Below are 14,601 nucleotides of genomic sequence, written 5' to 3'. Positions count from 1 at the left end.
CCCACACAAGTAGCCCAAATGTACCCAAGGGCCAAATTGGTGAAGTTATACATTTTGAATGGAATAACTATATACAAAATACCAAAATGGTATTCTACCCCCCCCCCCCCAAAATGGAGAAGAAAATATATTAATTTACAAAATAACACTTTCAATATTTGGAAGACCCTCATTCCTCTACACAATATTGTGCTGCTGATGCCAGGTGCCATAGCAGTCTCTTTCTGCTGTAAAGCAGAGGGTCACCAAGCATGTGATGCAGGTGATGGGGGACTTCATTTTGAAAAGAACACAGCGATGCCGCCATGCTGTGCCCTTTTGGCCCTGAGGCACATCCAAACCTGCAGAAATACATTTGGGCAGATGAACACCACTTGTGGCAGGAGCTGGATGAACCAGCTCCAGGACACCTTGGCACTGGGGGCTCCCATTCGGAGTCCGTGTCACTGTGAAAGAAAATGTTCAGTTAGAATAGTTTCACATATGAGCCCTGTCTCAACAGGTATAATATATATATATATATATATATATATATATATATATATATATATATATATATATATATATACACACACACACACACAGTGCCTTGCGAAAGTATTCGGCCCCCTTGAACTTTGACCTTTTGCCACATTTCAGGCTTCAAACAAAGATATAAAACTGTATTTTTTTGTGAAAAATCGTCAACAAGTGGGACACAATCATGAAGTGGAACGACATTTATTGGATATTTCAATCTTTTTCAACAAATCAAAAACTGAAAAATTGGGCGTGCAAAATTATTCAGCCCCCTTAAGTTAATACTTTGTAGCGCCACCTTTTGCTGCGATTACAGCTGTAAGTCACTTGGGGTATGTCTCTATCAGTTTTGCACATCGAGAGACTGAATTTTTTTCCCATTCCTCCTTGCAAAACAGCTCGAGCTCAGTGAGGTTGGATGGAGAGCATTTGTGAACAGCAGTTTTCAGTTCTTTCCACAGATTCTCGATTGGATTCAGGTCTGGACTTTGACTTGGCCATTCTAACACCTGGATATGTTTATTTTTGAACCATTCCATTGTAGATTTTGCTTTATGTTTTGGATCATTGTCTTGTTGGAAGACAAATCTCTGTCCCAGTCTCAGGTCTTTTGCAGACTCCATTAGGTTTTCTTCCAGAATGGTCCTGTATTTGGCTCCATCCATCTTCCCATCAATTTTAACCATCTTCCCTGTCCCTGCTGAAGAAAAGCAGGCCCAAACCATGATGCTGCCACCACCATGTTTGACAGTGGGTATGGTGTGTTCAGGGTGATGAGCTGTGTTGCTTTTACGCCAAACATAACGTTTTGCATTGTTGCCAAAAAGTTCAATTTTGGTTTCATCTGACCAGAGCACCTTCTTCCACATGTTTGGTGTGTCTCCCAGGTGGCTTGTGGCAAACTTTAAACAACACTTTTTATGGATATCTTTAAGAAATGGCTTTCTTCTTGCCATTCTTCTATAAAGGCCAGATTTGTGCAATATACGACTGATTGTTGTCCTATGGACAGAGTCTCCCACCTCAGCTGTAGATCTCTGCAGTTCATCCAGAGTGATCATGGGCCTCTTGGCTGCATCTCTGATCAGTCTTCTCCTTGTATGAGCTGAAAGTTTAGAGGGACGGCCAGGTCTTGGTAGATTTGCAGTGGTCTGATACTCCTTCCATTTCAATATTATCGCTTGCACAGTGCTCCTTTGGATGTTTAAAGCTTGGGAAATCTTTTTGTATCCAAATCCGGCTTTAAACTTCTTCACAACTGTATCTCGGACCTGCCTGGTGTGTTCCTTGTTCTTCATGATGCTCTCTGCGCTTTTAACGGACCTCTGAGACTATCACAGTGCAGGTGCATTTATACGGAGACTTGATTACACACAGGTGGATTGTATTTATCATCATTAGTCATTTAGGTCAACATTGGATCATTCAGAGATCCTCACTGAACTTCTGGAGAGTTTGCTGCACTGAAAGTAAAGGGGCTGAATAATTTTGCACGCCCAATTTTTCAGTTTTTGATTTGTTAAAAAAGTTTGAAATATCCAATAAATGTCGTTCCACTTCATGATTGTGTCCCACTTGTTGTTGATTCTTCACAAACAAATACAGTTTTATATCTTTATGTTTGAAGCCTGAAATGTTCCAAAAGGTCGCAAAGTTCAAGGCGGCCGAATACTTTCGCAAGGCACTGTGTGTATATATATATATATGTATGTATGTACAGGGAACATAAGGTTGAATATTATGACAGACCAGCTAGATCTACAGTCTCCATTTCACTTTGGCCATTGTTGTGGGCCTGCCCTCCCCTCAACAGCCTCTAATAGGCTATTTCATGCGGGTTGGGGCGGCAGACACACTCGTCTCACATTACATTTTTATGTATTGCTACTAAAATTTTCAAAAATCACATTTTATATTATTAATTTCAAACAGCAGCATTAGCATGAGAAGAACTTACCAGTCCAAAACTATGTCCTCTCCGTTCAAAAAATATTCCTCCATTTGGGAATCGCTAAATGAATCGTCCTCCAACAATCTGTCTCACTTTCCCGATCAATTTTTCCTAAAATTGTGTGTACATCTGTATATCTAGACTTCGATTTAGCTTTCCCTGACTTAGTCGCCATACTGATTGATATATAAACAGCTGAAGATGCGCTTTACCAAAACAACGCTGAGCGTAACATGCGTTGCTCCTTCCGGTATGAAACTTCAATGGCGATTGACCCTCTTTACGTCGGAGCTTACTACATGGGTTGGTCTTCCAACACATAAACATTACATATTGCCTTTTACCTCAGCTCATTGGCTATCTACCCAGCTAGATTTCAAAACGATTAGTGGTCATTGGGTTAAAATGCAGTCAATCAACGAAACAGCGGTCATATCATTGGTGCCCAATGATGTCATTACTTGTTGTCTTCAAATCGGTTTCTTTCAGTCAATACGTCCCGGGAAATGACCCATCAAGTTTGCTTGTGTTACAAACAAACCAGTTGATTGCAATGAAACCAAACATGACTGGAAAAGTCACGTTTAGTGTGTGTGTTTACATCGAATGTGTCATCGAAAATGGAATGAGACGGAATTCACGACACAAGCGGTTCACAAAATGTTTCGTGTTAGGCTATAAAAATTGATTTTATTAAACAATAGACCATTGTGTGAACACTTATTTTAACTTAATATAATACATCAATAAAATCAGTTTGGCCTCAAGTAAATAATGAAACATGTTCAATTTGGTTTAAATAATGCAAAAACCAAGTGTTGGAGAAGAAAGTAATGTGCAATGTGTGCTATGTAAGAAAGCTAACGTTTCAGTTCCTTGCTCAGAACATGAGAACATATGAAAGCTGGTTCCTTTTAACATGAGTCTTCAATATTCCCAGTTAAGAAGTTTTTAGGTTGTAGTTATTATAGGACTATTTCCCTCTATACCATTTGTATTTCATATACCTTTGACTATTGGATGTTCTTATAGGCACTTTAGTATTGCCAGTGTAACAGTATAGCTTCCGTCCCTCTCCTCGCTCCTCTCTGGGCTCGAACCAGCAACACCACAACAACAGTCACCATCGAAGCAGCGTTACCCATGCAGAGCAAGGCGAACAACTACTAGAAGGCTCAGAGCGAGTGACGTTTGAAACGCGCGCTAATAGCGTTTCAAACTAGCTAGCCATTTCACTTCGGTTACACCAGCCTCATCTCGGGAGTTGATAGGCTTGAAGTCATAAACAGTGCAATGCTTGACGCACAACGAAGAGCTGCTGGCAAAACGCACAAAAGTGCTGTTTGAATGAATGTTTACACGTCTGCTTCTGCCTACCACTGCTCAGTCAGATACTTTTATGCTCAGTCAGATTATATGCAACGCAGGACACGCTAGATAATATCTAGTAATACCAGCCATGTGTAGTTAACTAGTGGTTATGATTTATAGTTTTTTTTTTATAAGAAGTTTAATGCTAGCTAGCGACACCTTGGCAGTTAACCCACCGTTCCTAGGCAGTCATTGAAAATAAGAATGTGTTCTTAACTGCGCAAGTCTGCGCCCAAAAATACTGATTTCAGATTGTTATGAAAACTTCGGCCCTAATTAATCGGCCATTCCGATTAATCGGTCGACCTCTAGTTGCCACATTCGCTGAGGTTTCCTTTCTTTGGCAGTTTGAAGATTAGTACTTTTCTCCAGTCTTGTGATATGATATTATGCTCCCAGATCTTGCGAACGAGATCAGTCAGCACCTTGGTAGTGGTGTTGACGACAGCTTTAAGTAGCCGCTGTTTCCGGTAGCTTACTTTTATTACACTACTTTTAACCGCGCGTAGATGATGATAACCTAGCAAATTACATAAGCGTTATTTGAGTGACAACCTAATATCACTCAAGCCATTTTAGCATTTGAATGCTGAATGTGTCAGATATCAGGAAGAGGCCGCCTACCTTGCATTGCTCAGTGCTGGGCATATTGCTCAGTTTGACTACGTTACTGATGCTGCCTGGGCGGTAATACTAGATTAATGACTGTCAACATTTACATGCAGTTTGACACATGGAGAGGATGCATCAGTTGTCTCAAGATGAGCAGTATTTTCGTAAGGTAGAATGTAATATGAGAAACATTTTAGTGAACTGGCAATTCGTGACATATTAATACATTTTATGACCAATTTATTCTACACTTGGATCGGTTTGGGTCCTGCTGACCTATGCACTTGTATCTTAAACATATTTGTATCTGGTACTGAAGCAGTGAATCATTACCTCACTTTTTTTAGAGTATGACTTGAAGTTCAAATTGAGTGAAACCGAACAGGGTTGTTAATCAGGTGTGTGTGCATATGCAACTCTCCTAGGGCAGTGGTAACCACCTCATTAGATACTAGGTGTCATGACAGACCAACAAGCAGTAATGATTCAGAGGGTAAGCTCAAAATAGTGTCCACGTAAAATAATGGTGCTCCTGTCTTCCCACAGGGAGCCGTGCCTATGTGCTCCTGTCCCTCAGCCAGCAGGACGGTATTGAGCAGCACATGGACTTTGACAATCGCTACACCCTCCTGGAGCTGTTTGCAGAGACCACCTCCTCTGAGGAACATGGCATCTCTTTTGAGGGGATCCACCTCCCTCAGGTAGCTACCAAATCATATTCCATGTCTCTGTACTGTATTCTTACTTACCGATGGGTTCCTACATGTACCCCTAGATCAAACCAGTGAATTACCGGTCGCTGAGATGTAATGTGGCGTTTCCCCTGTGTGCTCCAGATCCCAGGGAAGCTGCTGTTCTCCCTGGTGAAGCGCTACCTGTGTGTGACGTCCCTGATGGACAAGCTCAACACGGCAGGGGTGGAGTCGAGCTCTGAGCGGCAAGACGCAGCAGGCTCCTCCTCAGGGACAGGCCACCAGCCGGAGAACCTGCGTGTCCAACGAGAGTTTGAGTTCACCATGGCCATGGCTAACCTCATCTCTGAGCTGGTGCGCGTCATGGGCTGGGACCGCAACCGGCAGCCGCCACAGGCAGCCGGCCTGGTCCAGGGCAGCGCCTGCGGGGAGGACCAGGAGGATGAGCCGCCCCGCCGTGTGGTGCGTTCTATCTTCCAGCCTCGCTTCTCTGCCTCTGCTTCTGCCTCTCCTGCCACTGCTGCCGCCTCTAACATGGCAGCCACCACACCACCCAAGAAGAAGACCAGCAACGGCTTCAAGACGCGCACAGACTTCGCCAGCCGCTCGGCTTATGTGGAATATGTGCAGGAAAACCTGAAGAGCGGCATGCTGGTCCGTATGTTGGAGGATTATGAGGAGGTCAGCGCTGGTGATGAGGGGGATTTCCGCTACAGTAATGATGGCTCGCCACCAGTGCAGGTAAAAATCACACCTTGTATCAGCCTAGACTGTGTCACACAGCACAGGCTCCTGCGATTTGAGTTAGGGTTGTGTGGTGACGGATTTGGGAAAGACATTAACGCTGTTTGGTCAGATTTGCTGTAAAGTGATTGTTTTTCTGTGCACAGGTGTACTGGACCTCCCTGTCTCGAACCTACTGGGTGCACTGGCACATGGTTGAGATCCTGGGCACTGGCACTAGTGGACAGGGTGAGAAAGACGCCCAGGAGAAGGCCTCCTCTCTGACTGAGACCATCAAGCTCACGACTGGTAAGAGAATCCCCTGCAACCACACTCACTCATGTAAGTGACTTTTAACAGTAACATGGCTCCGACGCGCCAAAGAACACACATTTTGAATCCTAATGCACACGCAGGTTATTCTGTAAATTCAACAAATTGCCATATTGTTTTTATTAGAAACTGTTGTCTAATATTGTTGTCTTGTATGCAGTGAGTCAGACATTATTCTCCAAGCCTCCTGGTGGGCTGTACTCGTTGCCTTACCTGGCTGAGGGGCTGCAGTCTGACGCCGCCACCCTGAGCAGGGCCGAGTGGTGGGAAGTGCTCTTTTTCATCAAGAAGCTGGAACCAAAGCAACAGCAGGAGATCAACAACCTCCTGCGTCAGAGCCTCGATGAACAGGCAAGTGCCCATCACTGGAGCTGTGGCGGTCATGAAATGTTGTCAGACAGTTATTGTCATACAAGCCTTTTGGATATCTACATTTTTAAAATAAGTATAATAAATCAATTGAATATACACTATCACAATAAATTAATTATTTATTTTAGGTCTAAAGAAACATGATGTGAAGAAAATGCATTTCAGAAGAACAGAATATGATTTCCCCTACTGTATGTTGTCTGACAGTGCACCGTGCTGTTGTTAATTTACCAGACAAGATGTGCTTAAGTCCCGTGCCATTATTTTATAATAAGAGGAACATATTTGAACTTAACTGAATAAAATAGAATGGATATTTTTCCCTTTCCTGAGTGAGAGTGCGCCCATATGAAGTGGCTATGTTGAGCGTTTAAAACATGTACTATATGCTAGATTTAGAGTTATTTAGCAACTTTAGTTGTGAGTGATGCAAACCTTAGACTGCCTTAAAAATCACAAGATATGAGCTGCATGATGTGACCTATAGGCTATTGATGATTTTGAGAAAGTCACAAAAAAGCTTGCACTCTGTTCCTTGCCTCAGGCTGCACACGTTGTTCTCTCAAGTGATCATATTTTCACCCATCAGACTGTTCTCAGCTTAATCTGGTCTTTACTTGAATGGCCCATTTATTAAATGGGCAAGACAAAAAAGGTGTGTCAGCCGTATGGAGTAGTGAATGGAAGCCACTTCCCCGCCGGTATGTTTTTCACTCATGTTGGGTAGGCTACTCTGGTAATTTGGCTGTCAACAGGTGATATTCTGCCCAAACTTTGTATGCCATGGCTCTCCAACCCTATTCAAATCAAATTTTATTGGTCACATACACATATTTAGCAGATGTTATTGTGGGTGTTTGTTCCTGCAGTAACCCAGTGCTTAATTTTTAGGAAACCAGGGGAAATCTGTTCTGGAACATTGATAGTTACATGTTTTGTTGTGAAAACAATCTCATTAAACTGACAGCCCCTCTCTGCACGCTGGAGAAAGGAATGAAGGAGAGGGGGGAGGAGATGGAAACTCACGGTGGTGAGATATTCTGTTGCTAAAGGTAATATCAGGCTATTATGGAAATATAAAAATATATTCGCTATAAAATACAAATTCACTAAGTGTAGGCTAAGTCTGAATTTGTTTAATTTAGGCTAGACCAAATATGTATTTCTGGCAGGTGTAAAATGTGGTTGGCTATGTATTGTGTAACAGCACAATCATTATTTGAAATAAAATATAGGGAGGGGGGGGGTTGGGCTCATAAAGGCTTAATATCCAATATGCATATGGGTGATTTTGAATTCATCCTCACCTAAGAAAGTGCTGTCCATTTTGTTGTTTGGCTCTGAAACAACATTCACAACGACCATGTTTTCCACTCAGTTTCAACCTATTGTTGAACTCCTTTCTTCAAATTGAGCAATCGCAGTGAGGTGAGTTGTAAAAGCACATACTGTGTTAAGTGTTTTGATGTAATTTTCTATTGGATTGATGTTCGAGGGAAAATGGAGCCATCCCATCCGTCTTTAATTCCCACTCTCTAATCCTCTCACTCTTCCTGCTCTTTTCATGATGCTCAGCCCCCATGGATGTTGAGAGTAGATTTAATGTTTTTGCCTCTCTCTGCTCTGTCAGATGTCAGACGTAGACGAGGCCACTCTTATCCAGCTGTCGGTGCCAGGCGAAGTGGCCCGGAAGATGCTCCACTACCTGAAGCAGACCCTGCAGAACTCATGTCTGTGGGACCTGCTCTGCTCCCATGCCTTCTCTAAACACTACCTGCGGCGTGGTGGGGGAGGCCTGGAAGACGATGAGCTGCTGCCTGACGGCTCCCTCGAATCCTCTGGCCTGGGTGGAGGACGGGGCAACTCCTCATCTGATGCCACCGCCGCCGCCTCTTCCTCCTCTGCCATGGGCTCATTGTCCAAGAAGCCCAAGAAGGAGAGTCCTACGGACTATTGCTCCGACACAGAGTCTGAATTGCCCATGGAAGATGAGTCTAACTACCCAGAAGATCTGAAGGAAAAGATGAAAGGTGTGGCAGTCTGTGTTTGAGCTTTGTTTGTTTTTGTTGTTGGCAAACTACCTCTAGCTGTAGCCAATCCCTTTTTCCAGAGAAAGACAAGTGAAACCATAAACATGCCCAAGAATACAGGGTTGTTTTTCTTACCTCACACTGTTGCACTCTAGCCTGATTTTTAAATAATGACAGCCATTCTTGCTCTAACATGCTTTGCCTTGTGTTTTCCCTACCAGTGTTTAACAACCCCAAGGTGCAGGGCAAGAAGACAGCCCTGGAGAAGCTGGGGGAGGTGGTTGACATCATGAAGAAGATTGGCTCAGATCCAGTCCAGCAGCTGGCTGGGATCAAGTTCATCATCCAGGTCCTAGAGGATGAGGGGCCTCAGGAGAGAAGCACCCTCAGGACGGACGCTGTCCAGACCATACGGTAAGGCTGCTGTCTGCACACTTCTATTCTTTTAGGGTCATGTTTGAACTCTAACATTTGTGTCCTCCAACTTGATCTTTGAACCCCCCACCCCCCAGGGATAAAGTCCTGAAGCTTTTGGTCGAGATACTGAGTGGGCAGCCCAAGGAGAACGTGGTCAGCACCCTGCGTCTCACCCGCGCCCTCATGGTCAAGTACGAGTGGAGGGTCTCCTTTGCCACTGAAGGTGGCGTCAAAGCTATCCTCTCCTGTATGCAGGAATACCCCACTGTCCCACAGGTCCAGCAAGTTGCTCTGGCTGTGAGTTCTCAATCACTTTTTCTTTTTTTACTCACCTTTTATTGTCTAGCTAGTTTTATAATGAAAGAGCACATGTTTCCTTATAGTTTTAGGGGATGACAACTTCACAGCTGCAGTGTTGTCATGACTTATCTATCATATTTCTGTCCACACTTAGTGTGTGTGTGTGTTGGTTTCTTCCCCTCCCTAGACTCTGATGGTTATCACAGGTGCCAGTAAGCATGATCTGGGCAGTATGAGCAGCTGTTATCTTCCTCTCTCTGAGTCTGGCACACCCATGATGCTCGGGGTCTTTGCCAGTATTGGCTCTGCCACCGCCGAGGGCTCCAAGGGACTGCTGGCTGCAATCCCCGCTGGCATTGAACTGATGCTCAACACACCTAGGTATGTCTTTTACTGGCTCTCAAAGGGAATGGTAACATGCCCAACTCCACTGTTTCCTATGATGACACTGCTATGTCACAGTGGCGGCTAAGGGATATCTGCTCTCTCTCTCTTTCCAGCTGTATGTTATCGGTGAGGAACGGTCTGTTGGTGATCATCATGCTGATCTCCAGTAGTAAGAGCCTGGCGGAACAGCTGGTGGCCTGTGATGTCAGCGCTGTGCTCAAGAAGTGCCTCGCAGCCTCGCGGCCAGTGAACATGCTGGCCATCATTGCCCTCAACCACATTTCCATGGTCCACAAGCTGGAGAAAAAAGGTTCGATTTCACTGCTCGTCTGAACACACTCCTTCCGGTTATGTGTAGGGGTTCCTAGCTAGCTAGTTGCACATATGCTTTTTCTGCCATGCCTCTTGCATTCCTATAAGAGATCCTTCTTCCCACAATAAACGATAAAGAACAGTTTATTGTCCTCTTCTTGTGGGCCTATATCCTAATGGGGACTAAGAAGATTAAGTAAATAAATTATGTTCTGGATATTTTTCCAGAGTCAAAGGATGAGTTGGACTTCAAGGACACAGAGCTGAAGATGCTGGTGGTGAGCCTGAAGGAGATGACGGCAACCAAGGAGGTGATCCTGACGCTGGAGCAGCTGCTGTGCGACGACGCCTCCCAGCTAGAGGAGGAGCGCAACCAGGTGACCCGCAGCCGAGAGACCTACCAGGACCTGGTGCGCCTCATGGACCAGCACCGAGCTGACCGGGCCGCGCAGCTCTCCATCCTCAGGTGAGACTGAGGGGCTTGTTGTGCTGCCTACCGACAGGGTTTAGTTGTTGGAATGTCATGTCAGTGCCTAGATCATGTCATCAGTGTACTGTGTAATGAACCTCCAAAGGGCGTATGTATGTATTTCAAAGGTGCCCTGAGGATAACTAATTTAACACGCACATTTGTATATTCTCTCCTGTAGAATATTGAACAAGTTCTTGGACAATTACCTGGAGGATCTGCTTCCATGGCATGAGAGCATAGAACCATGCTTGTCTTCTATGACCGCATTCATCAATGACCGTGAGGTAGGAAAGATCCTCCATAATTATAAACCCAAAGGCGCGTAGTTATAATTCTCTACGTTTCTATTTTAGATATGTATTCAATTAATGGTTATGTAATTGACACAAGGTTGTTTCCTCTAGGTGGTCCAGCTGCTCATTCGCTTCCTGTATCGCCTGGCCTCTGTGAACAAAGACTATGCCGTAGTGATGTGTCGTTTGGGCACGAAGGACGCCCTGGTCAAGGCGCTAGACAAGCACAGTATCAACCTGCTGTTGGTCACAGAGCTGCGGGACTTGATCACAGACTGTGAGAAGTACGCCAGTCTCTACAAGAAAATGACCACCAGCGTTCTGGCTGGTTGCATACAGGTTTAATACAAATTCTACTATCTTACCTATTCAGTCAGTTACAAGACTAGGTTTTTATATTGTAAAATTCTACATTTTTATATAATTTTTTACTTGTGGGTCTTTGAAATGTTCCTTCAATAGTGGGTGCCACATTTGGCTTGCAAGTGTCATGCTACTCTGTTGCTAATAGCTAATTTGTAATCTCTGCTGTCCTTTCTAACCAAATACAGATGGTTTTGGGCCAAATAGAGGAGCATCGGCGAAGCCACCAACCAATTAACATCCCCTTCTTTGACATCTTTCTGCGCAATCTGTGCCAAGGTGTGTTTAAAAAAAAATATATATATCTCTATCTTACTTTTAGCTAACTCAAATTACAAGTGAATACTAGCATTGAATAGAAATGGTGCCAAAATAAATAATGTCGTTACTTTTGTATTCTTTTTTTTTTTTCATAAAATCAAGAAATGAGTACTGGTAGATTTATTTACTTTAACCAAACATCCTTTGAAGTTTTTATTTAGCCTCAAAGTTAAAGTACAACTTGTCTTAAACTGTCATTCTTTGTCTGTGACCATTAACAGGATCTAGTGTGGAACTCAAGGAGGACAAGTGCTGGGAGAAAGTGGAGGTTTCCTCTAATCACCATCGAGCCAACAAGCTCACAGACAAGAACCCTAAAACGTACTGGGAGTCCAATGGCTGCACAGGTTCCCATTTTATCAACATCTACATGCACAAGGGGGTGGTGATTAGGTACGTCCACACATCACTTTGGCCATACAGAGGGTTTAGAATGTTGGTATTTTTAATCTTGATTTATGCAAATTGCACTTTTTTTTAAAAAGACAATTGAAAATGAAGCACACCTGTGTTGCCCACTTTTACCTTGCCTGTATACTGAAACTTTTGTTATTGCCTTGTTCATGTGTCTGGATTTTTATGCTAGACTGCATGCTCTCAAACAACTGTGGTTACCTCAATGACATTGATATTTGTACTTTAAACCTTTTTTTTTTTTTTACTCTTAACTACTTACTGTAAGTAAATTTTCTCCTTTTCTTGATTAACTCAGGCAATTGGCAGTGCTTGTGGCCAGTGAAGACTCCAGCTATATGCCTGCCCGCATGGTAGTACTTGGAGGAGACGACCCCACAAACATCAACACAGAGCTGAACACAGTAAGTAGCTGTATAAGCAGACCGGAGTAGGAAACTTTTGGAAATAGGTTACATTTACCATCTTTAAGGTTTAAGCACCGCACCCACCCAACTCTTTGTTTTTACAGGTCAATGTGCCTCCTTCAGCCAATCGCATTGTGTTGCTGGAGAACATGACCCGCTTCTGGTCCATTGTGCAGATCAGGATCAAGCGGTGTCAGCAGGTGGGCTGTGGAATCATGAAAATTTGAATTTCAGTTTACTTCCTGAATTGACATGGTACTAATCCCAACTCTGGTCAGCAGGGAGTCTCCTTTAAAATTTTGAACCTGCTCTTCCCACCAGGGTGGCATTGACACAAGGGTCCACGGCTTTGAGGTGCTGGGACCCAAGCCCACCTTCTGGCCCGTGTTCAAGGAGCAGCTCTGCTGTCGCACCTACCTCTTCTACACCACTAAGGCCCACACCTGGTGCCAGGAGATCCTGGAGGACAAGGCCCAGCTGCTGCAGCTCTTCAACAAGTAAGCCTGTCTCTACTATACACGATACTGCAAATTACACGGACCCCCTGACTGTGCTAACCTGGCCTGGTGTGTGTCTGCAGACTGAACAGCGCTCTGCGACATGAGCAGATGTTTGCTGATCGTTTCCTGCCTGATGCCGAGGCAGCGGAGGCTCTGGGACGTACCTGCTGGGAGGCCCTCATCACCCCCATCGTACAGAGCATCACCATCTCGGGTAACTTTTGGAGTCTGTCTCACTCTGTCCCTCTCGCGCACACACTTCCTGCACTTCAGCTAGCTTCTATCAATCATACATTACAAATAACTTGCTTCTCTTCTCCACTCCCAACAGAGACCCAAGTCCTCAGTCCCCTCTCCTGGCTGCTCAGTGAGTACCTTGACAACGCAGAGTCAGCCAGGCGCTGCAAGAGCCGGGCAGCCATCTTCAACTCCCGCGTCCGTCGCCTCACCCACCTACTGGTTCATGTGGATACCAGCAGAGTGGACACAGAGGAGCTCAAGCCGCCCATCAAGTGCAGTGAGTAATCCTGTAACGCTATACCTTACCACGCATTTACTTCTGATAAACACTCAAGGCTGCTATTGCTCTTTTCTCTGTCCAGCTTCTCAACCTTCAGAATAGTGAACTGACAATTATTGCCCCTGGAAATGGGTGCTGGGAATTGCCAATCAAAATGAGCTGAGAATACATCTTAGTAGACTAGATTTTGCATGGTAGTTAAAAATTTGGAAATGTGAGCGTATTGAAACTTACTTTACTTATAATATTTGGTAGACACCACTCATCAAGTCTTCCGTATTTCAAGGTATTTCTTTTGTTTTCAGAAGGTATCAACCGAAGCAAAGATTTAAAGAGTAAGTAACAGTTTAGAGGCTAATGTACTGCATTTCGTTTTAAGTTATTCTTCCAGCTCAATGGCACCCCCATTTTTTTTTTTTTTATATATATATATATATTTTTTAATATATAACTAATGACTGCAACATTCCGCTTTCCTCCCACACGCAACCCTCCAGTTTCAGTTGAAAATGATCAGGACGATGTGTTTGATTTTTGTTTCTTTGTTGTTTTTGGCTGCAGATTGTTTTTACCCTGATTTTATCTCAAACCTTTTGTTTAGAAGGTAACTGAATTGTCATTTACTTTCAGATGGAAAAGAGGGAAAGAACAAAGATGCAGCCGCTGTCTCCTCTTCCTCCTCCTCCAACTCTGTCAAGCCGAAGATGAAGAACACCAGCAGTATTGCAGGGATAGCACTGTGTTGGCAGGGCGTTGTACAGAGACAGGTAAGCCACTCCTTTATCTCTAAAACCGCTGAGGCCCATTATAAACCTACTCTGATCTAATGTCCTTGAAGTAAGTTGGTGTAGTAACTCTAAAAAAAGGTTTGAGTCTAGATGGCATCACTAAATGAGTCTTTGGCAGGATTTCAAAGTTGGAACTCCTAGATAAAAACTTTGGAGTGATGACTTAACACATGTTTAACAGGTTAAGAAGTTTTTGGACTCTACGTGCAGCCTGCCAGACTTTGTGGAGCGCTACAGGAACATGTACCTCCGTCTGAAGAATGCCATGGAGGAGCTGTTTGGCCAACAGACAGCATTTGTGCTGGCTCTCCGCCACGGCTTCTCTGCTGCTCTCCTACAGCTCTCCATCCTCACTGCCATGCACGTGAGTTATACTAGACAACCTATACTCAATACTACTTGGGTCATATTAGGGCATGCAACAGAAAACACAGTTCTTCCCCGTTCCAGTCATTTTTCTTATTTTTGGTGCCTAATGAACGTGACCCGGCAGTGCACCGTTAA

At 44.1% G+C, this 14,601-nt stretch overlaps 1 protein-coding gene across 6 annotated transcripts in view; it reads left to right on the top strand.

Moving 5' to 3' along the window:
• LOC110502367 (cullin-9) overlaps positions 1–14,601 on the top strand; it is a 39,203-nt gene that overhangs the window by 7,516 nt on the left and 17,086 nt on the right. For 4 of the 6 annotated variants that reach the window (XM_021580334.2, XM_036959675.1, XM_036959672.1 and 1 more), the window contains exons 3-24: positions 5,000–5,154; positions 5,290–5,886; positions 6,036–6,177; positions 6,362–6,552; positions 8,204–8,603; positions 8,825–9,017; positions 9,116–9,317; positions 9,508–9,701; positions 9,821–10,017; positions 10,248–10,485; positions 10,670–10,775; positions 10,896–11,123; positions 11,336–11,426; positions 11,690–11,861; positions 12,181–12,286; positions 12,394–12,489; positions 12,611–12,786; positions 12,870–13,003; positions 13,121–13,306; positions 13,615–13,644; positions 13,940–14,076; positions 14,279–14,461. In XM_021580334.2, the coding sequence (XP_021436009.2) occupies positions 5,000–5,154; positions 5,290–5,886; positions 6,036–6,177; positions 6,362–6,552; positions 8,204–8,603; positions 8,825–9,017; positions 9,116–9,317; positions 9,508–9,701; positions 9,821–10,017; positions 10,248–10,485; positions 10,670–10,775; positions 10,896–11,123; positions 11,336–11,426; positions 11,690–11,861; positions 12,181–12,286; positions 12,394–12,489; positions 12,611–12,786; positions 12,870–13,003; positions 13,121–13,306; positions 13,615–13,644; positions 13,940–14,076; positions 14,279–14,461 (4,154 nt within the window). The remainder of the gene's footprint in view (positions 1–4,999; positions 5,155–5,289; positions 5,887–6,035; positions 6,178–6,361; positions 6,553–8,203; positions 8,604–8,824; positions 9,018–9,115; positions 9,318–9,507; positions 9,702–9,820; positions 10,018–10,247; positions 10,486–10,669; positions 10,776–10,895; positions 11,124–11,335; positions 11,427–11,689; positions 11,862–12,180; positions 12,287–12,393; positions 12,490–12,610; positions 12,787–12,869; positions 13,004–13,120; positions 13,307–13,614; positions 13,645–13,939; positions 14,077–14,278; positions 14,462–14,601) is intronic. The other 2 variants (XM_036959673.1, XM_036959674.1) reach the window with 2 other exon arrangements.

Source organism: Oncorhynchus mykiss, chromosome 23 (genome assembly GCF_013265735.2).
Source record: "Oncorhynchus mykiss isolate Arlee chromosome 23, USDA_OmykA_1.1, whole genome shotgun sequence".
Taxonomy (NCBI): Eukaryota; Metazoa; Chordata; class Actinopteri; order Salmoniformes; family Salmonidae; genus Oncorhynchus; species Oncorhynchus mykiss.
This window is presented reverse-complemented; position numbering and strand designations above follow the sequence as displayed.